Genomic DNA, 23,016 nt, shown 5'->3' on the forward strand with positions numbered 1-23,016 from the left:
CACAAGAGATATTACATCAATAGAAATGTACTTAATGCAATAAATCCGCACGGTTCAGTGAACACATGAGGATTTACCTGCGTTCAATAACCGGCAGCACTTTTGATACAGTGAACATGCGCTGTGTTCAAAGTGTTGCTAGTTCTGGATTGTGGGCGCCCGGCCTTACAGTTCCAGCAAAGTGGATGGGATTTATAGAAGTCTCATTCCTACTGTGCTTCTTTTTAACTTTGCATAAACTCAGCTGCGGCACGTATTTCAAATCCACAGCAAGTCCATTTCTCTTGCGAGTACTCTGAGTTTTATATGCAGATTTTCCCCATAAATTTGCATTAGGTGTGGCAGTTTTGCAGGTAAAGAAACGTGCATGTGTGTTTAGTTCCTTTCCTCAGCTGATCATCAAAAACACATGTAATTCGCACCTTGGGATATCAATAAAGTTTTGTCAAAACCAAATGGCAAGTAGTCTAAAAAACAAAGCCGCTTTATTTAAATTGAGTGCACATCACCTGTGTCCTTTGAAAATCTGGCAATTCATGTGCCGCGTACAGTAAAATCGCACTGACAGGTTAGAATAGATATATATACATAGATATATAGATGTCAGTGACATCTATGATATATACAGTGCCTACAAGTAGTATACAACCCCCTGCAGATTTAGCAGGTTTAATAAGATGCAAATAAGTTAGAGCCTTCAAACTTCAAACAAGATCAGGATTTATTAACAGATGCATAAATCTTACAAACCAAAAAGTTTTGTTGCTCCGTTAAATTTTTATAAATTTTAAACATAAAAGTGTGGGTCAATTATTATTCAACCCCTAGGTTTAATATTTTGTGGAATAACCTTTGTTTGCAATTACAGCTAATAATCGTCTTTTATAAGACCTGATCAGGCCGGCACAGGTCTCTGGAGTTATCTTGGCCCACTCCTCCATGCAGATCTTCTCCAAGTTATCTAGGTTCTTTGGGTGTCTCATGTGGACTTTAATCTTGAGCTCCTTCCACAAGTTTTCAATTGGGTTAAGGTCAGGAGACTGACTAGGCCACTGCAACACCTTTATTTTTTGCCTCTTGAACCAGGCCTTGGTTTTCTTGGCTGTGTGCTTTGGGTCGTTGTCTTGTTGGAAGATGAAATGACGACCCATCTTAAGATCCTTGATGGAGGAGCGGAGGTTCTTGGCCAAAATCTCCAGGTAGGCCGTGCTATCCATCTTCCCATGGATGCGGACCAGATGGCCAGGCCCCTTGGCTGAGAAACAGCCCCACAGCATGATGCTGCCACCACCATGCTTGACTGTAGGGATGGTATTCTTGGGGTCGTATGCAGTGCCATCCAGTCTCCAAACGTCACGTGTGTGGTTGGCACCAAAGATCTCGATCTTGGTCTCATCAGACCAGAGAACCTTGAACCAGTCAGTCTCAGAGTCCTCCAAGTGATCATGAGCAAACTGTAGACGAGCCTTGACATGACGCTTTGAAAGTAAAGGTACCTTACGGGCTCGTCTGGAACGGAGACCATTGCGGTGGAGTACGTTACTTATGGGATTGACTGAAACCAATGTCCCCACTGCCATGAGATCTTCCCGGAGCTCCTTCCTTGTTGTCCTTGACTCTTCGGACAAGCCTGGCCTCGGCACGGGAGGAAACTTTCAAAGGCTGTCCAGGCCGTGGAAGGCTAACAGTAGTTCCATAAGCCTTCCACTTCCGGATGATGCTCCCAACAGTGGAGACAGGTAGGCCCAACTCCTTGGAAAGGGTTTTGTACCCCTTGCCAGCCTTGTGACCCTCCACGATCTTGTCTCTGATGGCCTTGGAATGCTCCTTTGTCTTTCCCATGTTGACCATGTATGAGTGCTGTTCACAAGTTTGGGGAGGGTCTTAAATAGTCAGAAAAGGCTGGAAAAAGAGATAATTAATCCAAACATGTGAAGCTCATTGTTCTTTGTGTCTGAACTACTTCTTAATACTTTAGGGGAACCAAACAGAATTCTGGTGGGTTGAGGGGTTGAATAATAAATGACCCTCTGAAAAGACTTTTCAAAATTAAAAAAAAAAATAAACAAAGAAATAACATTCTTTTTTGCTGCAGTGCATTTCACACTTCCAGGCTGATCTACAGTCCAAATGTCACAATGCCAAGTTAATTCCAAATGTGTAAACCTGCTAAATCTGCAGGGGGTTGAATACTACTTGTAGGCACTGTGTATATGTGTATGTATATATATATATATATATGTATGTGTATATATATATATATATATATATATATATATATATATATATATATATATATATATATATATATATATATATATATATATATATATATATATATATATATATATATATATATATATATATATATATTTATTTAGATAGATTATGTATATTGTAGGGATTTCACTCACTCAGGTGCGACGGCTGACACTTAGGAGGCAGGTTCCAACAAAAGTTCAAAGGTTTATTGCTTCATAAACCAGTTTAGCATAAACAGGAAAAACAAACAGCCTTTAACTCAGGCAAAAGGGAAAAAACAAGTGTCCATTCCTTCAGGCTCAGTGCTGGAGCCTTAACACACTGGAGGCTAGCACCTCCACACATATCCACTGTGTTAAACATTAGCCTGTCTTATATAGAGCTAACCACACCCAGTAACCCATCACATGATTAGCCATGTGGTCTGACATCACCACAGGTCCTGACAGACATATAGGTAGCTATGGTTACATCACAGCGGCAAGCCATCTATGCGACACATATCTCCTGTCGATTAGACACCCTTTAGCCACGCTACATACCTCCCCCCCTCTGCCTAAAGCCGTGGGGCTTGGCACTTTCCCCCACTAGACAAGGGATTCTTGACAGGGCATCAGCATTACCATGCAGCTTTCCGGCCCTATGTTCCACATGGAAACAGAAGTCCTGCAGGGCTAAGAACCAACGGGTGACCCTAGCATTTCTACCCTTCGTTTCCCTCATCCACCTAAGTGGGGCATGGTCGGATATCAATCTAAATTTACGTCCCAGCAGATAGTACCGTAATGTATCCACCGCCCATTTTATGGCCAAGCACTCCTTCTCAACGACTGAGTAGTTCTTTTCAGACGAGGACAACTTCCTACTCAGATAGAGGACAGGATGCTCCTCCCCATGTATCTCTTGGGAAAGGACTGCTCCCACACCGACATCTGAGGCATCTGTCTGAAGAATAAACTCTTTTTTGAAGTTTGGGGCCATCAGAACGGGTTGCTTACACAACAAAGCCTCTTTCATTTCTTGGAAGGCTGACTCTGTTTCTTCGGACCACTTAACCATTACTGATTTTGTCCCTTTTAGCAGGTCAGTCAGAGGCGCAGCCATCGTGGCGAAGTTTGGGATGAACCTCCTGTAATATCCCACGATTCCCACAAAGGCTTTAACTTGCTTCTTGGAAACTGGTTTTGGCCATGTTTGAATTGCCTCCACTTTACTGATTTGGGGTTTTATTTCTCCACGACCCACTATGTATCCAAGGTACTTAGCTTCTTCTTTACCCAAGGCACACTTCTTCGGGTTTATTGTAAATCCGGCCTCTCTTATAGCATCAAACACCGCTTGGACCTTTTCCAGATGACTCTCCCAGTCCGGGCTAAAGATGACGATATCATCCAGGTACGCAGCAGCGTATGCCTTATGGGGTGCAAGGATTCTATCCATAGCCCTCTGGAAGGTCACCGGAGCTCCCTGTAGGCCAAACGGCATCCGGACATACTGGAAACATCCATCTGGTGTAGAAAACGCCGTCTTCTCCTTGGCTTCCTGTGCCATGGGGATCTGCCAATACCCCTTCGTGAAATCCAAGATGGTTATGTACCTGGCGGGCCCAAGCCTTTCGATGAGCTCATCAACGCGGGGCATGGGATAAGCGTCAAACTTGGAGACCGCATTCAACTTCCGATAGTCGTTGCAAAACCTCCACTCTCCATCAGGTTTTGGGACCAGGACAATTGGGCTCGACCAACCGCTCTTGGATTCCTCAATGACTCCAAGCTTCAACATACGCTCCACTTCCTTGGAGATAACTTCTCGACGAGCCTCAGGAATACGATAGGGCTTCACGTTCGCCCGCACATGTGGCTCTGTTAGGACCTCGTGCGCTATGACCTTCGTGTGTCCTGGCAACTCTGAAAACAGGTCCCTGTTTTTCTGGAGTAACTCCCGGCACTGTTGTTTCTGGGTCTTCGATAGCGTCTCCGCTATAGTAACCGATCCAACCTCACCTTCTGGGTTGCTTAACAACGATGGAATTATTGTCAGCTCTCTATCTTGCCACGGCTTGATGAGGTTGACATGGTACACTTGGAATGGTTTCCGTCTTCCTGGTTGGTGAATTTTATAATTTACTTCACCAAGTTTCTCGACAACCTCATATGGCCCTTGCCATTTGGCCAAGAACTTGCTTTCCACCGTCGGAATTAACACAAGAACTCGGTCTCCCGGATTGAACTGCCTCACTCTTGCAGACCGGTTGTAGATTCTGGCCTGAGCTTCTTGTGCCTGGAGGAGGTGTTCTTTCACGATAGGCATCACCTTTGCAATCCTCTGCTGCATCAGGGCCACATGCTCAATGACGCTTCTGTGGGGCGTGGCTTCGGCTTCCCAGGTTTCCTTGGCTACATCCAGGAGTCCTCGCGGATGTCGGCCATATAGAAGCTCAAACGGTGAGAACCCTGTGGAGGCCTGTGGAACTTCACGAATGGAAAACATCAGATAGGGTAAGAGACAATCCCAGTCTCTACCGTCTTTCTCTATAGCTTTTCTCAGCATGCTCTTCAGTGTCTTGTTAAATCTCTCAACAAGACCATCTGACTGGGGATGGTACACCGAGGTCCTCAACTGGGAGATTTTCAGGGCTTTGCATAACTCCCTCATCACCTTGCTCATGATAGGTGTCCCCTGGTCAGTCAGGATCTCCTTCGGCAGACCTGTCCGGGAAAAGACATGGACCAACTCACGGGCTATACTCTTCGAGGAAGAATTTCTCAAGGGAATTGCCTCAGGATAGCGTGTGGCATAGTCCAGGATGACTAATATATACTGATGGCCCCGGGCTGATTTAACTAAGGGACCAACCAAGTCCAAGGCAATTCTCTCGAACGGTACCTCAATAATGGGCAGTGGCACAAGGGGGTTCCGGAAATGAGGAGTGGGAGCAGTTAGCTGACATGTAGGGCAGGACCTGCAATAGTTCACTATTTCTCGGTGACACCCAGGCCAATAGAATCTCTGCACAACCCGTTCCTGCGTCTTTTCCACCCCTAGGTGTCCACCCAAGATGTGTGAATGGGCCATGTCCAACACCTTCCGTCTATATGGACCCGGCACTACCAACTGCTCTACCAACTCCTCCCTTATTTTCGTGACCCGGTACAACAACTCCCCACTCATCAGAAAATGGGGAAATCTTGTGTCTGCCCCCGGCTCCTGTACCACCCCGTCAATAACTGTGACATTATTAAAGGCTTCCCTCAGAGTGGGGTCCCTATGTTGGGCAGTCCCAAAATTTTCACCGGTTACCTCTAACTCCATAGTGTCAGATGCAGGGGACACTTCCTCCTCATCCCCAACCAGCACACAAAAAGGAAACCTGTCTGTCTCTGGGTGTGGTGACACCCTTCCAGGGTTCACTGGTTCCCTACTCTTGCTAGGGAGCTCAGAACCTTTTCCCCACAAATCCCAAAACAGACAGAAAGCCCGGCCAATAATTATAGGGTGCAACAAGTCCTGCACGACGCCGACTAGGTGGGACTCAGTGCCACATGCCGTTTCAATGTCCACCCTGGCCAAAGGGTAGTCCTTGGCATCACCATGTATGCACCGCACGCCGACCTTCTTTCCCGGAAGCAGGTGGAGAGGGAAAGTGGCCCTCACCAGGGTCACTAAGCTCCCTGAGTCCAACAGCGCCATTGCTGCTCGACCGTTCACCCTTACGGGACACGCTTGAGGTCCCTCGTTGGGCGGAGAGTTCACACTGCAGGCTGGATACGCATAGTATGAACAACGGCGTCCCATGCTGCAGTCCATCTGCTCAGTGGTCTGGGAACAACGGGCAGCTATATGTCCTGGCCCGTGGCACCTCCAGCAAATAATATCACCCGTAGGGACCTTGGGCACCACCTCCCCCGCCCTTTGTGACCTTGGACGCGCCACCCCTTTTTGGGACTCGGCAGCTTTCTGGGACCCCCAGTACAGAATGGGCTGCCTCCCAAAGGAGCCTTCCATCCCTTGGTATCTCTCGACCAGTCCGATCAGTTTGTTGGCATTCTGGGGATCACCCTGGGCAACCCAAGTCTGTATGGACCTCGGGAGGGAATGCACAAACCGATCCATCATCACTCGTTCCACCATCTGTGCAGGTGTACATAACTCTGGCTGCAGCCATTTCTGGACCAGGTGCAACAGGTCAAACATTTGGGAGCGAGGCGGTTTGTCCCGGTGATAGGCCCAGCAGTGAACTCGCTGTGCCCTAACAGTCAGTGTCACCCCCAAATGTGCGAGAATCTCGACTTTCAATTTGTGATACTCTTTGGCATCCTGCAAGGTCAAATCATAGTACGCCTTCTGGGGTTCTCCCGTCAGGTATGGCGCCAGTACCTCTGCCCACTGCTCTGGCGGGAGTTTTTCCCTCTCAGCGACCCTCTCAAACACCGTCAGGAAGGCCTCAACATCATCCCCGGGGGTCATTTTCTGTAATGCGCGTCTTACCGTCTTCCGGACGTGGGTGTCATCAGCCAAACCTGGGGTTGGGGCGCTCGTCTTGCTCTGGATGGCAGTTGCCAAAAGCTGCATCTGCTGCCGTTGCTCCTGCTGACTCTGCCGTTGCTCCTGCTGGCTCTGTTGTATCTGCTGCATCAACAGCTTGTTGGTCTCTTGCTGGTTCTGTTGCAACTGCTGCATAAACAGCCTGTTAGCCTCTTGCTGCTGTGACTGCGACTGGACCAAGTGTTTCAGCAGGTCCTCCATTTTCCCCGGCAATGCTTGCTGGCTTACAGCCGACTTGACCCATGACATCCAAAAAATAGACTTACGTCTCCACTGGGAACGCTGCCCGCACGTCTACCACCAATTGTAGGGATTTCACTCACTCAGGTGCGACGGCTGACACTTAGGAGGCAGGTTGCAACAAAAGTTCAAAGGTTTATTGTTTCATAAACCAGTCTAGCATAAACAGGAAAAACAAACAGCCTTTAACTCAGGCAAAAGGGAAAAAACAAGTGTCCATTCCTTCAGGCTCAGTGCTGGAGCCTTAACACACTGGAGGCTAGCACCTCCACACATATCCCCTGTGTTAAACATTAGCCTTTCTTTTATAGGTCTAACCACACCCAGTAACCCATCACATGATTAGCCATGTGGTCTGACATCACCACAGGTCCTGACAGACATATAGGTAGCTATGGTTACATCACAGCGGCAAGCCATCTATGCGACACATATCTCCCGTCGATTAGACACCCTTTAGCCACGCTACAATATAGATATATACACTCACCGGCCACTTTATTAGGTACACCTGTCCAACTTCTTGTTAACACTTAATTTGTAATCAGCCAATCACATGGCGGCAACTCAGTGCATTTAGGCATGTAGACATGGTCAAGACAATCTCCTGCAGTTCAAACCGAGCATCAGTATGGGGAAGAAAGGTGATTTGAGTGCCTTTGAACGTGGCATGGTTGTTGGTGCCAGAAGGGCTGGTCTGAGTATTTCAGAAACTGCTGATCTACTGGGATTTTCACGCACAACCATCTCTAGGGTTTACAGAGAATGGTCCGAAAAAGAAAAAAAATCCAGTGAGCGGCAGTTCTGTGGGCGGAAATGCCTTGTTGATGCTAGAGGTCAGAGGAGAATGGGCAGACTGGTTCGAGCTGATAGAAAGGCAACAGTGACTCAAATCGCCACCCGTTACAACCAAGGTAGGCCTAAGAGCATCTCTGAACGCACAGTGCGTCGAACTTTGAGGCAGATGGGCTACAGCAGCAGAAGACCATACCGGGTACCACTCCTTTCAGCTAAGAACAGGAAACTGAGGCTACAATTTGTACAAGCTCATCGAAATTGGAGAGTAGAAGATTGGAAAAACGTTGCTTGGTCTGATGAGTCTCGATTTCTGCTGCGACATTCGGATGGTAGGGTCAGAATTTGGCGTAAACAACATGAAAGCATGGATCCATCCTGCCTTGTATGGAGCATCTTTGGGATGTGCAGCTGACAAATCTGCGGCAACTGTGTGATGCCATCATGTCAATATGGACCAAAATCTCTGAGGAATGCTTCCAGCACCTTGTTGAATCTATGCCACGAAGAATTGAGGCAGTTCTGAAGGCAAAAGGGGGTCCAACCCGTTACTAGCATGGTGTACCTAATAAAGTGGCCGGTGAGTATGTATGTATGTGTATATGTATATATATATATATATATATATATAATATATATAGTGAAAAAAATGAACAGCACAGATATACTTATCTTTGGGTGCAAGGCCCCCAGATAACCAGTCCACCGATCATCCAAGTTCAAATATAATCAAAAAAAGAGGCAGCACTCCATATTTCAAAGTAAAAAAATGTGCAGGATTTAATCACATCTCAAGGCGACGTTTCAGCTCGCAATGAGCTTTTCTCAAGCAGTGAATATGTCCATGTGCTCCATCTTTATACATATCTTAACAATCCTCAATTGCTACAAGGTGCTTTTCATTACAAATTAAAGTGCCATTGTGCATGTGTTATTGTGCTAATTAGAAACATATTAAAAACATATTACTTTCTCTTTTCATGAACCTGTACAGTTCTTAACGAGTATAACATTTTTACTTTACCCTTGTGGACGCATGTTCGGCATGGGGGACGCCATTCTGTTTGTTCGGCGTCTAGTGAAACCTACTGCGCATGTCCAATGCGTCACCGCTGTGAACTAACCAGCCGGCCAATCAGCCGTGTTGTGTGTCATTCACCGACTGCGCTTGCGCGCGTCGTGTCTACAACGCCATATTTGTTGTGGCTATTTCCTTATTACTTTATTAATGGCCATATTATTCACTTCATCTTTCCGTATGTAATCTAATCATCACCTTATGGACTTCCTCTAGGTGTAGTTTCCCACCCTGACACTCCGGACGGCACCTTACTCAGGTTGTCTCCGGGAGTCATGTAGTAATTTGCCTACGGCAATTAACCTCTTCAGGTCCATATACCGCAGCAACACTACATAAGGTAGTAACACCTTAGTCCTAGTTATATTTTATTATGATTACAATATGTCTTACTTGGCCTTGCCGCCATCAGTTCACATGCGGTATATTACAATAATTAAAAGATGACAAACTCATAAATTTCTTTCTACTATATATTATTTTATTAAAGATAAAAAATCTCTTTAAATTTAATTTTTTATCCATCCCCCACACCGATATGCTCCACATGGTACACGTCTTCAAAGGTTGGTACATCTAAGAAATAAAAACAAAATGTACATTAATTAAAAATATTCCGTAGCAGGAAATATCTCTAATATAATACCAAAGAGTCTTCACATCAACCGATCAATAAGGAACACATATTTATCTTGAATAAATGGCATTTATGTTAAAATCCACATTTAGCCCCTTAGGTTTAAGGGTATTTAACTCATAAATCCACATGAGTTCTTTTTTCTTTAAAATTTGCTCCCTATCGCCACCTCTCCTTTGGATAGGTACTGCATCTATTATTTTGCATTTAAGATCCCTCTCAGAATGGTTATACTCTGTAAAATGTTTGGGAACAGGAAGGTCTGTTCTTTTCTTTCTAATTGTGTACCTATGTTGATTCATCCTGACTTTAAACTCACATGTAGTCTCTCCTATGTACCATAGATTGCACGGGCACATTAGTAAGTAAATAACATGGTCTGCATTACACGTTAGATATTGCTTGATCCAATACACTTTTTTTGTTTCTGGATGCTGGAATGTGGACCCTTTTATCATGTGCACACAATTAACACATCCCAAACATGGAAAACACCCCTCTCTATTTTTACCTGTCAGGGTTATTTGGGTACCTCTTTTGAATGATCCTATGTCTGATTTAACTAGGTAATCTTTAATATTTTTAGTTTTCCTATATGAGAATAGAGGTGGTCTTTTGAATTCTTTTATACCTGGGAGGCATTTTGTTAACATCCCCCAGTGTTTTTTTTATGATGTTACCAATTTCCCTACTCTCTTCTACTCTCTGTACCGCTACTTCCATATCTGTCAATACCTTATGCGAAATGTTGATTACTAGTTCAGATCCCTCTTCCTGAGGTTCGGTTGTCTTTGAGGCTTGCTCTTTTCCATTTTCTTTTTTGTTCCGGTGGTGGCGCTTGCCTCCCCTTCTTTTGCGTTTTCCATTCCATCCGTCAGATCTATTAAAAACAAATTTATTACCAGACCATATACATGGCAGAGTGATAATGCCAGGATGCCATGGAGAAAGAGAGGTCATTCTAAGAACAGAGGGACATGTAATACTAACAATGTATGGTCTGGTAATAAATTTGTTTTTAATAGATCTGACGGATGGAATGGAAAACGCAAAAGAAGGGACAACCGAACCTCAGGAAGAGGGATCTGAACTAGTAATCAACATTTCGCATAAGGTATTGACAGATATGGAAGTAGCGGTACTTAGCAAGGGACTATCATTTAGCCCAAGCTCACATGTGGATTGGTTTGGGCTACAATTGGACTTGGGACAGTTTTTCAGGAGAATTAAATTGAAGGAGTGGTTCTTTGATAAGGATCTCTCAGGGAAAGAAAAAACAAGTGAATTTGATCTTAAGGGGGTTGAGTTGAGGAAGGAGAGTAATTTTAGTCCTCCAACAAGTTCCAGTGTAGTGGAGGCATTTGAAAAGGCAGTACTTATGGACGTCGAGACTTTGAGGAGTAAAACTGTAAAGGGATATAAATATCCTAATATCTTGAAAGAGGAATATGCAGCATTACAAGATCTTGTCCATGACGGCGACATCGTAGTCAAACCCGCTGATAAGGGGGGCGCTGTCGTCGTCATGGACAAGACAATGTATGTAAATGAAATTAGGAGACAATTACAGGATGAGAGTGTGTATTGTCAAATGGAGCATGACCCCAAATATAATATTGGTAGAGAGATCAAAATGATACTAAAAGAAGCATTGGAAGGAGGCATTATAGATCAGGATTTACAAGAGTACTTATTAGTTGAGAACCCACGGACTCCTGTCCTATACGTAATACCGAAAATACACAAGACCTTAGATAACCCACCGGGTCGCCCGATTATATCGGGGGTAGGGTCAATTTTTAACAAAATGGGTATCTTCTTAGATAAAGTATTCAACCCCATTGTGAAGAATGGAAAATCATATGTAAAGGATACAACAGATTTCCTTAATAAGTTAGAAGGGGTTAGATTGGATCAAGAGGTAATTTTAGCCTCCTTTGACGTTGTATCATTGTATACATCTATAGACCATGAACGGGGATTAAAGGCGATAGAAAAGAAGTTAAATATAGCTGAATATACCACGGAAGGAAGGACGTTCATGTTGAAACTGCTGGAAACTATACTTAGGCGAAATTATTTTTTATTTGGAGATGTTTTTTATATGCAAAAACGAGGAACGGCAATGGGGGCCAACATGGCCCCCTCGTACGCGAATTTGGTGATGGAAGTGCTGGAGGAGGAGCACATCTACACGTCCAGCCACTTCCAGCATGTGCTGGTCTGGTGGAGGTACGTGGATGATGTGTTCCTCCTCTGGACGGGATCACAGGATACTTTGGAGGAATTCCTCAATTTCCTGAATACTATAGACCAGACGATCAAATTCACGTTAGTGTCGTCTGGAGTAGAAATACAATTCCTAGACGTACTGATTAAACAAATAGAGAATAAATTGACCGCCACCTTGTTTGTAAAAAGTACCGATAGAAACAATTTGCTAGCATATGATAGTCAGCACCCACGCAGCATGGTCAGGTCTATACCACTTGGGCAGTTGCTTAGAGTGCGACGAATTGTTCAGAGTGAAGATGAGGTGGATATGGTAATGGATTCCCTCTTAAGAAAATTTCAAAATAGGGGATATCCAAGAGAGCTTCTGGCGAATACTAAGGAGAGGGTTCTAAAATTGGATAGAAGAGAGTTGATTAAAAAGAAAACAGATAATAGGAGGGTAAAAAATCTGGAACGGATACCAATGGTAACAACGTATGTAGAAGAGAGTAGGGAAATTGGTAACATCATAAAAAAACACTGGGGGATGTTAACAAAATGCCTCCCAGGTATAAAAGAATTCAAAAGACCACCTCTATTCTCATATAGGAAAACTAAAAATATTAAAGATTACCTAGTTAAATCAGACATAGGATCATTCAAAAGAGGTACCCAAATAACCCTGACAGGTAAAAATAGAGAGGGGTGTTTTCCATGTTTGGGATGTGTTAATTGTGTGCACATGATAAAAGGGTCCACATTCCAGCATCCAGAAACAAAAAAAGTGTATCGGATCAAGCAATATCTAACGTGTAATGCAGACCATGTTATTTACTTACTAATGTGCCCGTGCAATCTATGGTACATAGGAGAGACTACATGTGAGTTTAAGTCAGGATGAATCAACATAGGTACACAATTAGAAAGAAAAGAACAGACCTTCCTGTTCCCAAACATTTTACAGAGTATAACCATTCTGAGAGGGATCTTAAATGCAAAATAATAGATGCAGTACCTATCCAAAGGAGAGGTGGCGATAGGGAGCAAATTTTAAAGAAAAAAGAACTCATGTGGATTTATGAGTTAAATACCCTTAAACCTAAGGGGCTAAATGTGGATTTTAACATAAATGCCATTTATTCAAGATAAATATGTGTTCCTTATTGATCGGTTGATGTGAAGACTCTTTGGTATTATATTAGAGATATTTCCTGCTACGGAATATTTTTAATTAATGTACATTTTGTTTTTATTTCTTAGATGTACCAACCTTTGAAGACGTGTACCATGTGGAACATATCGGTGTGGGGGATGGATAAAAAATTAAATTTAAAGAGATTTTTTATCTTTAATAAAATAATATATAGTAGAAAGAAATTTATGAGTTTGTCATCTTTTAATTATTGTAATATACCGCATGTGAACTGATGGCGGCAAGGCCAAGTAAGACATATTGTAATCATAATAAAATATAACTAGGACTAAGGTGTTACTACCTTATGTAGTGTTGCTGCGGTATATGGACCTGAAGAGGTTAATTGCCGTAGGCAAATTACTACATGACTCCCGGAGACAACCTGAGTAAGGTGCCGTCCGGAGTGTCAGGGTGGGAAACTACACCTAGAGGAAGTCCATAAGGTGATGATTAGATTACATACGGAAAGATGAAGTGAATAATATGGCCATTAATAAAGTAATAAGGAAATAGCCACAACAAATATGGCGTTGTAGACACGACGCGCGCAAGCGCAGTCGGTGAATGACACACAACACGGCTGATTGGCCGGCTGGTTAGTTCACAGCGGTGACGCATTGGACATGCGCAGTAGGTTTCACTAGACGCCGAACAAACAGAATGGCGTCCCCCATGCCGAACATGCGTCCACAAGGGTAAAGTAAAAATGTTATACTCGTTAAGAACTGTACAGGTTCATGAAAAGAGAAAGTAATATGTTTTTAATATGTTTCTAATTAGCACAATAACACATGCACAATGGCACTTTAATTTGTAATGAAAAGCACCTTGTAGCAATTGAGGATTGTTAAGATATGTATAAAGATGGAGCACATGGACATATTCACTGCTTGAGAAAAGCTCATTGCGAGCTGAAACGTCGCCTTGAGATGTGATTAAATCCTGCACATTTTTTTACTTTGAAATATGGAGTGCTGCCTCTTTTTTTGATTATATATATATCTATATATCTCCTACTATATAATTGTCTAAGGCTCACTTCCTTCTGTCTGTCACGGATATTCATTGGTCGCGGCCTCTGTCTGTCATGGAATCCAAGTCGCTGATTGGTCGTGGCAAAACGCCCACGACCATTGCCACGACCAATCAGCGATGGCCACAGTCCGGCGGCAATATGGCCGCTCTTTCCTCCCCGCAGTCAGTGCCCGCTGCATACTCCCCTCTAGTCATCCAGTCAGCCCTCACACAGGGTTAATGCCAGCGTTACCGGAGCGCGGTGTAACGCACTCCGGTTACGCAGCTATTAACCCTGTGTGACCAAGTTTTTACTATTGATGCTGCGTATGCTGCATCAATAGTAAAACTATCTAATGTTACAAATAATAATAATAAAAAAAAACAAACGTTATTCTCACCCTCCGACGTCGCGTCCTGTCCGCCAGCAGGTTCCGGTGCTAAGGATGCTATGGGAGAAGGACCTGCCATGACGTCACGGTCATGTGACCGTGACTTCATCACTGGTCCTGCGCTGATAGTCCTACCAACCCTGGGACCGGAAGCTGCCGCGTGCATCGTACGCAGGAGCCAGGACTAAGGTGAGTATATGTTTATTTTTTATTTTATATATAATGAAACCTGGCACTCAACTTTTTAACTGGAAATATATTTATTATCAGCAACAAAACGTTTCGGTCCCGGACTGGACCTTCATCAGTTACGTGCTATGAAGGATATTTGGGAGAGACGTGCTCGTATGAGCAGATGATAATTACTTCTCCATAAGGATGCAGATTGTTAACCTGTGTAGAGTTGTACGGGCAAAAACCTCCGTACAGAGATGGCGTGGCTATAAATATATTTCCAGTTAAAAAGTTGAGTGCCAGGTTTCATTATATATTGTCATGGTGTTGGAACCTACCTGAGCACCATAAGTTGAAAGGCAGTGCACACGTTTCTTGATTAAGTTATATTTTTTATTTTATGTCACTGGCCAATATACTACATTACTGGGCAATATACTACGTGGCTGACCAATATACTACATACTACGTGGCTGTGCAATATACTACGTGGCTGGGCAATATACTACGTGGCTGGGCAATACACTACGTAGCTGGGCAATACACTACGTGGCTGGGCAATACACTACGTGGCTGGGCAATACACTACGTGGCTGGGCAATACACTACGTGGCTTGGCAATACACTACGTGGCTGGGCAATACACTACGTGGCTGGGCAATACACTACGTGGCTTGGCAATACACTACGTGGCTGGGCAATACACTACGTGGCTGGGCAATATACTACGTGGCTGGGCAATATACTATGTGAACATGCATATTCTAGAATACCCGATGCGTTAGAATCGGGCAACCATCTAGTACAGAGGTGTCAAACTGCATTCCTCGAGGGCCGCAAACAGGTCATGTTTTCAGGATTTCCTTGTATTGCACAGGTGATAATTTAATCACCTGCACAGAATGATTCCAGCACCTTGTGGAATGCTAAGGAAATCCTGAAAACATGACCTGTTTGCGGCCCTCGAGGAATGCAGTTTGACACCCCTGATCTAGTATGTGTGTATATATATATATATATATATATATATATATATATATATATATATATATATATATATATATATATATTATAGTTATTATTATTATTTATTGTTATAGCGCCATTTATTCCATGATATATATACTTAAGTTCAGAAATCTCCTTCCCAGGGGCCTTAGGGTTCCCCTAAGACCCACCCTGTTCCAAGATAATACTGATTATTGTGGTAAATTTGAGTCTATTCTAAACAAGTGTTCCATGGATTTAAGTGTACTAACTATTGATTTCCTTCAGAAGGAGATTTCTGAACTTAAGTCAAAGATTTCTTCTACGGAACAGCAACTAAAGGACACCTCTTCACCTGAATACATATGCGGCATCTCCCAGTGACTTTTCGCTCAAGTGGGATCTCTACTTCTGCTTCTCATACTGATAAAAAGACAGAAGTCTCTTGAAAAAGGCTAATACGCCGAAACGTTGAGAATGTATAGTATCTGTCTATTATAAAGTCTGCAGAATTTGTTTATGTGGAATCCCACCAACGCATATATATTTTTTCCTTGGAATAAAAACAATAATTGATTATCTTTTTTTGTGTGCCGGAGTTTTATCTATAGTATATTGTAGTTAGATACATTCATGCTTATTGTCTGTAATGGGTTTGTGTTTTGTTTGTTTTTCCGCAGGTATAAACAGATTGACTATTTGTATCTAAATGCTGGTATTATGCCCAATCCTCAGATCAACCTTAAAGCCTTTGTAAAGGGTCTTTTTTCCAGGTAATGCAACTCCGTATTTTCCTTTGTTTATATTGTGCCCACATTTTCAGTAGTTCCCCAAGTCATTAAGACTGGTGTTTCGTACACTAGTCTTAATGAGAGAGTGCAGGAAAGACATGGGCCAAGTTCATTAAGAGGCGCATGTGACTTGATGAATTTGGTGCATTTTACCAGTGATGTGCGCCTCACTAGAATTGTTACTCCAGTATGTGAGTATTCAAAGTGTTTTACACCAGTTTTAAGGCTTAAACTTTCTATCAGCCCCTAAAATGTATGTACTCAAAGCTTAATTTTTCTAATTTAGCCTATGTTCACACTATTTTTTTGGGAGAAGTGCTATAAATCCTCCTCCAACACTTGGAGTTTCTGCTTAGTTTCGGCTCCAAAAGCTCAGCTAAAAGACTCAGCGCCTGAATCTTCAAAGCTTTTATGTTAGAATTATTTTTAGTCACACATTTTGGACCCACTAAAATTTTCACCTAGCTCCTATAACGTGGATGGACCTGTAGTGGGACAGGGGTGGTGTTTGCTTCCCCACAAATCTTACTCCAGCACGGACTGGAGTAAGACTTGAGCAGCACGGAGGCACACACCACTCATCAGATGCTCCTGATTCATTAAGGCCTGTGCCCCTTAATGAATCAGGAGCCTCAATCCACCTTGTCCCTCATCAAGACCAACATAAAGATCGCTGGTCCTGATGAATTGGGCCCTCTGTGTACACGTAGTCAGTGTCCTAGAATGATAATTTTAACGCTAATCAGAAGCAGTGTTTGCTCTCGATCCATCCTGCACAAATAACTACAGACCAGTCTCCCCTTCATCTCTAAACTCTTGGAGTACCTGGTCTACTCCCACCTTACCTGTTACCTCTCCACTCACTCCCACTTAGACCCTTCACAGTCCGGCTTCCGCCCCCTACATTCGAGAGAATCTGCACTCTTCAAAGTGACCAATGAACTTCTGACAGCAAAATGTAACAGTGACGACTCTCTGCTCATTCTTCTCAACCTTTCTGCAGTTTTCGACACTGTTGATCACCCTCTCCTACTCTCTAGCCTCCAGTCACTAGGCATTAAGGACACTGCTCTCTCCTGGTTCTCTTCCTATCTCTCTGACTGCTCCTTCAGTATTTTGTTTGCTGGCTTCACTTCATCTCCTCTCGCTGTTGGGGTACCTCAGGGCTCAGTCCTTGGCCCCCTTCTCTTCTCTCTCTACACGACCCCAATTGGACAGATCATCAGCAGATTTGGCTTTCAGTACCATCTTTATGCTGATGACACACAACTATACACGTCATCCCCTGACCTTACCCCCGCTGTACTACAGAACGCCAGTGACTGTCTGTCTGCAGTCTCCAACATCATGTCCGCTCTCTGAAACTCAACCTCTCAAAAACTGCACTTCTTCTGCTCCCACTGTCTACTAACCTCCATAAATCTGACATTTCCCTCTCCATGGGTGGCACCATAATAATGCCCTGGGGCAGCAGGTGCGCTGTCAGGGTGTTATGTTTGACACCAAACTCTCCTTCACATCCGATATACAATCTCTTGCCCGCTCTTGCAACTTACACCTAAAGAACTAATATATAATTACTAGATGGTGGCCCGATTCTAACGCATCGGGTATTCTAGAATATGTATGTATGTATGTATGTATGTACATCGCGCTGTGAGTGGGGGTTAAATTCTGCACCAATATCGCTGATTGGTCGCCCATGGCCGGGCGCGACCAATCAGCGAAGCGTGGTTTAAATCCCGCGTCAATTTGCGGCTGTCGCTGATTGGTCGCAGGATGTCGGGGGTTCGGGGCGCTGGGTGTCGGGGGTTCAGGGTGCAGGATATAGTACAGCCACGTAGTATATAACACAGCCACGTAGTATGTAGTATATAGCACAGCCACGTAGTATATAGCACATCCACGTAGTATATAGCACAGCCACGTAGTATATAGCACAGCCGCGTAGTATATAGCGCAGCCGCGTAGTATATAGCACAGCCACAGTGTATATAGCACAGCCCACGTAGTATATATCAGTCACGCAGTATATAACACAGCCCACGTAGTATACATCAGTGTGGGCACCATATGTCTGTTAAAAAAAGAATTAAAATAAAAAATAGTTATATATGTTTGTTAGCTTCTTACTCAGAAACAATGTGTGGAAGTGTGCTGCTGGTGTCTAAAGTCACGTTAATAGATTTTGGTGTGGATCCATCACTTAAAATTTCCATTGTAGTACAGTACAAAGCAACTGAATCAGGTTTTAGAAAATCCTATTTCCACAGCTGCAAAAAATTGTGTTGTATTTTAGAACAGGCTATGTGCACACGTTGCAGATTTCCTGCAGAACTGCAGCGGATTTTTCTGCGCAGAAAAGGTGCAGTTCCGCACTGTGATTTACACAGTACAATGTAAATCAATAGTAAAAAAAAAGCTGTGTAGATGGTGCAGAAAAATCAGTGCGGAATTGCTGCAGATTTAAAAGAAGTGCATGTCACTACTTTTGTGCAGTGCTGCAGCGTTTCGGCACCCCTCCATGATAAAAATCCGCAGTGGTAAAATCTTCACAAAAACTGCACAAAATCCGCAACAAAAACGCACAAAAACTGCAGAAAATCTGTACCTGCGGATTCTGCCAAGAGATGCAGATTTAGTGCAGAAAATTCTGCACCACATTTCCTATGTGTGCACATAGCCGAAAGGTTGTGGATTTCATACCTTTTAGGCTATGTGCACACGTTCAGGATTTCTTGCAGAAATTTCCTGAGCAAAACCAGGAAATTTTCTACAAGAAATCTGCATGCCTTTTCCTCGCATTTTTTACCGTGTTTTTGGTGCGTTTTTTTTGCGGATTTTTCTGGAGGTTCCCAATGCAATAATATGGTGGGAAATCCGCAAAAAATCAGCAAAATTAATGAACATGCTGCGTTTTATGTGCACAAAAATTGCGGAATGCATTCTTAGGGTATGTGTCCATGTTCAGGATTTTTATCAGGATTTGGTCAGGATTTTACATCAGTATTTATAAGCCAAAACCAGGAGTGGGTGATAAATGCAGAAGTGGAGCATATGTTTCTATTATACTTTTCCCCTAATTGTTCCACTCCTGGTTTTGGCTTACAAATACTGATGTAAAATCCTGACCAAATCCTGATGCAATCCTGAACGTGGACACATACCCTAAATGATGGGATGCATAATGTATGCGTTTTTATATCGAAAAAACGTGAAAAATCTGCTACGTGTGTACACAGTCTTACTTGCAGATTTTGACATGCATAAATCTGTATGGTAATGCATGCAAATGTACTTCCAGGTAGTTCAGGTTAGAAGAATCTGCAGCTTGTGAATAAGCCCTTGCCCTATAGGAAGACAGCAGATCTCCTCACCTGAATGATTTTATCGGCTGGAGTTGAGTTTTATTACTATGTAGTAGACAGTTATTTTTCATTTCCTCTTCAATGCATATGCTTTTTGGTAAAGGGGTTGTACAGCCACCTAAACCACTTTATAAACCTCAGCTATGAAATAACAAAAATTATACATTACCAATCTGCTGTTCTTGCACAGACACGTGCTTGTAACTGCTGGGGTTGGTAAGGAGCATATTACTTCTATTGTTTAAAAAATATGAATAGTTGGCTGGACAATCCCTTTAAAGGAAATAGGTCAAATGTGGTGACAGACTATCTAAACTATTAATATGGGCATACAGGTTATAAAATGCTGAAAATTATCCTTGTGTGTCTCATATCAGATGTTTTGTTGATAAATCTTTTTTTTTTTAATCTCTTTATATAAATGACCTCTTCAAGGCTCAGTGGAGGAGGCTGTCTGGAAGATAACGCTGCCCCAGAGATTATTATACATGAAGGGGAATTACTAGTAGACAAGTAACTCTCACATAACAGGAGAAATGAAGCCGGTCATCTTGTAAACACATTTTTGCTTCTCCCTGAGCTCTGCTGTATTGGAACAATATAACAACCCTGTCTGTCTGTGAGCTGAGAGGAACCTGCAGATGTGTGAGGTATAATCACACACAGCTCTGCAGTAGAGCAGGAGCGGCCATTACACATAACTCTGTCCCAGAGATTATTCTACTTTATGGGGAGTTACCAGTGTGATGTGTAAGGGAATGTGCCCACAATCAGTATTTGCTGCGTTTTTGCCGCTGCATAGTTAGGCAGTATCAAAACCACATTGGCCATATGTTACAGCATGGTGGATGGGATTTCTACGAATCCCGTTTCATCTGTGAATGTGCACCTGCGGATCACCCACGGACACTGACATGAGGCGCGTCTTTCAGATCTGCAGCATGTCAATTTCTCTTGTGGAGATGCTAGTCTCCGTAACAGAAGTTTCCACAATAGAATGTACTGAATACTGTGAATCTACATTGTTCAGTGAACACCTGCAGATTTACCTGCGAACGCAGTATTTTGGACACAGTGAAAATACGCTGCATTCAAAATGCTTCTACTTCCAGATCGTGGGCACATAGATTCATGGTTACCAGTGTGATGGCCGCTCTCTGCTCTCCTGATCTCACTGCAGAGCTGTGTGTGATTACACCTCACACATCTGCAGGTTCCTCTCAGCTTCCAGCTCACAGGCAGACATGGCAGCAATATTGTTGCAAAGCAGCAGAGCTGAGAGAGAAATAAAGATGATTGTAAGAAGACAAATTTTAATTTCTATATTTAGGTGTTAGTTACTTGTCTCACATTGGTAACTCCCCTTCATGTATAATAATCTGTGGGGCTGGCAGCGTCATCCCCATAGCCTACAAGATGTCATTAATATAAAGTGATGAAAGAGGATTTATCAACAATATATCTGATATGAGACGCACAGGGATCACTTGTCAGCTTTCTAGAATCTGCATGCCCATATTAATAGTTTAGATAGGTCAAATGTGGTGACACATTTCCTTTGAATCTCCCCTCTCCCCTTCACTATGATTGAGTCACAGCGCACATGGAACAATGACCAGCTGCCCATTGTCAGGATTAATAATGATTTGTTACACCCACAGTGATCAGAATTGTATATCTCATTCCATAAGTATGCTATACATGTCTAGAAAATTCCTCTAGTGAAAAAAGAAAGCAAAGCATTAGTAATGTCTGCTTAGCATCTTGTTGTCTCTCTTACCGTTTGCATAATATTTGGAGCTAATATAGGATTATATGTGGTTTGCAAATTGCCTCTTCGGAGCAAAAGAGGACTTGAACTCTATAGCGTCACCTGTTGGAAGTAGCGATCCTACAAGTCACAGTCAACCCTTTAACGAGTCGTGCAATATGGCTTGGGACAAAAGCCAAATCAGTATCTCAATTTGCAGACACGGTGTTTCGGGCTGTTGGCCCTCGTCAGTGCAAAGCATGAGAACTGATTTGGCTAGGTGAGAGGCTCTGGACTGAGGTCTAAGGGGTAAGGTTTCTCCTTGTGGAGAGTGACATACCAGCTCTATTTGGTTGTAATGGATTTGTCTGCATCTTGTGTCGCCATTTGCTCTTGCTGACACCGCGTTTAGGTGTAGACACAATTACACCTCTAAACATTTTCTTGACATTTGCGATCCGTTTCCCCAGATGAATCTTCTTCTGTGAGCTTGTCTTTTGTTTCAATACAGGAAAGCCATCAGCATGTTTGCAACAGGAGAAGGACTTCTGACGCAGGAGGACCGTGTTACTGAAGATGGCTTGCAAGAAGTTTTCGAGACCAATGTGTTTGGCCATTTTATACTGGTAACTAGAGTTGAGCAACTTTTACTTTTTTCGGATCGAGTCGGGTTTCGCGAAACACAGATATAGGCCCAAATAATAAAGTAGGCTAAATGCAGTTCAAATGTGGTAACAGGACTAGGCAGCATTGCTTTGTTCAGTGGAGGAAAACTGTAATGAGTGGCAGACACAGTTAGTAGGCCCAAATTGTGGGCTAAGTGTCTGCCAAAAAATTGTTCATAAATAAACAGGTGGCATAGCTAGGTACAGGGGTGGGCTCCTCTGCTGAGTAGCAGACAGTGGTAGTAGGCGCAAAGTATTAACTGGTCTAAATGGAGGCTAGGGCCCCTGTATATTTTAACTATCATCTATCATTTCAACAAATTTGTATTGGCAGTGCCATTGAAGGATTTAACAGCACAGACTACACAGTGGTTGAGCAGGGAGAGATAAGTATTGCAAGTGGTAGAGCACTGTTCGAGCTGGGGGGAACACTCTCATGGGTGGCGGTACTGGCACAGGGCCCCTCATATTACGACGGTGTGTCTGACGTTGGTTGTGCACCACCACCGTCAGAGACACTTCATTGTACTATGAGGGACCCTGTGCCAGTGCCGTCGCCCAAGAGTGGGCCCATCCACCTGTCCAGGCAAACGGTACTCACACGGGTGCTTGCGCCAGGTGGTGACCACGGCCCTGTGGGAGAGTCAGCCCATTTAGGGAGGGATAAAAATGGCCTATGGTGGACATTCAGCAGCTGCAAATGGAGGAATTGGAGCAGTCAGTAAGAGGAGGCCAAAAGCAAGACATTTTTCAGGCAAAGCTACGTGTCAGCAGGGGAAGGTGGGGCAAAATAATTTGAAATCCATGATTGGTTAATTTTAATGAAGGTTAGATCATCGACATTTCGGGTAGCCAGACGTGTCTGTTTTTCAGTCAGTATTGAACCAGCAGCACTGAAGACTCTTTCTG

The 23,016-nt window shown here is 43.4% G+C and overlaps 1 protein-coding gene across 4 annotated transcripts in view; it reads left to right on the plus strand.

Moving 5' to 3' along the window:
- Positions 1-23,016, plus strand: part of HSD17B7 (hydroxysteroid 17-beta dehydrogenase 7) — a 121,643-nt gene that overhangs the window by 16,999 nt on the left and 81,628 nt on the right. For 3 of the 4 annotated variants that reach the window (XM_077277398.1, XM_077277401.1, XM_077277399.1), the window contains exons 3-4: positions 16,214-16,306; positions 21,954-22,068. In XM_077277398.1, coding sequence (XP_077133513.1) covers positions 16,214-16,306; positions 21,954-22,068 — 208 coding nt within the window. The remainder of the gene's footprint in view (positions 1-16,213; positions 16,307-21,953; positions 22,069-23,016) is intronic. The other variant, XM_077277400.1, reaches the window with a different exon arrangement.

Source organism: Ranitomeya variabilis, chromosome 8 (genome assembly GCF_051348905.1).
Source record: "Ranitomeya variabilis isolate aRanVar5 chromosome 8, aRanVar5.hap1, whole genome shotgun sequence".
NCBI classification, from domain to species: domain Eukaryota; kingdom Metazoa; phylum Chordata; class Amphibia; order Anura; family Dendrobatidae; genus Ranitomeya; species Ranitomeya variabilis.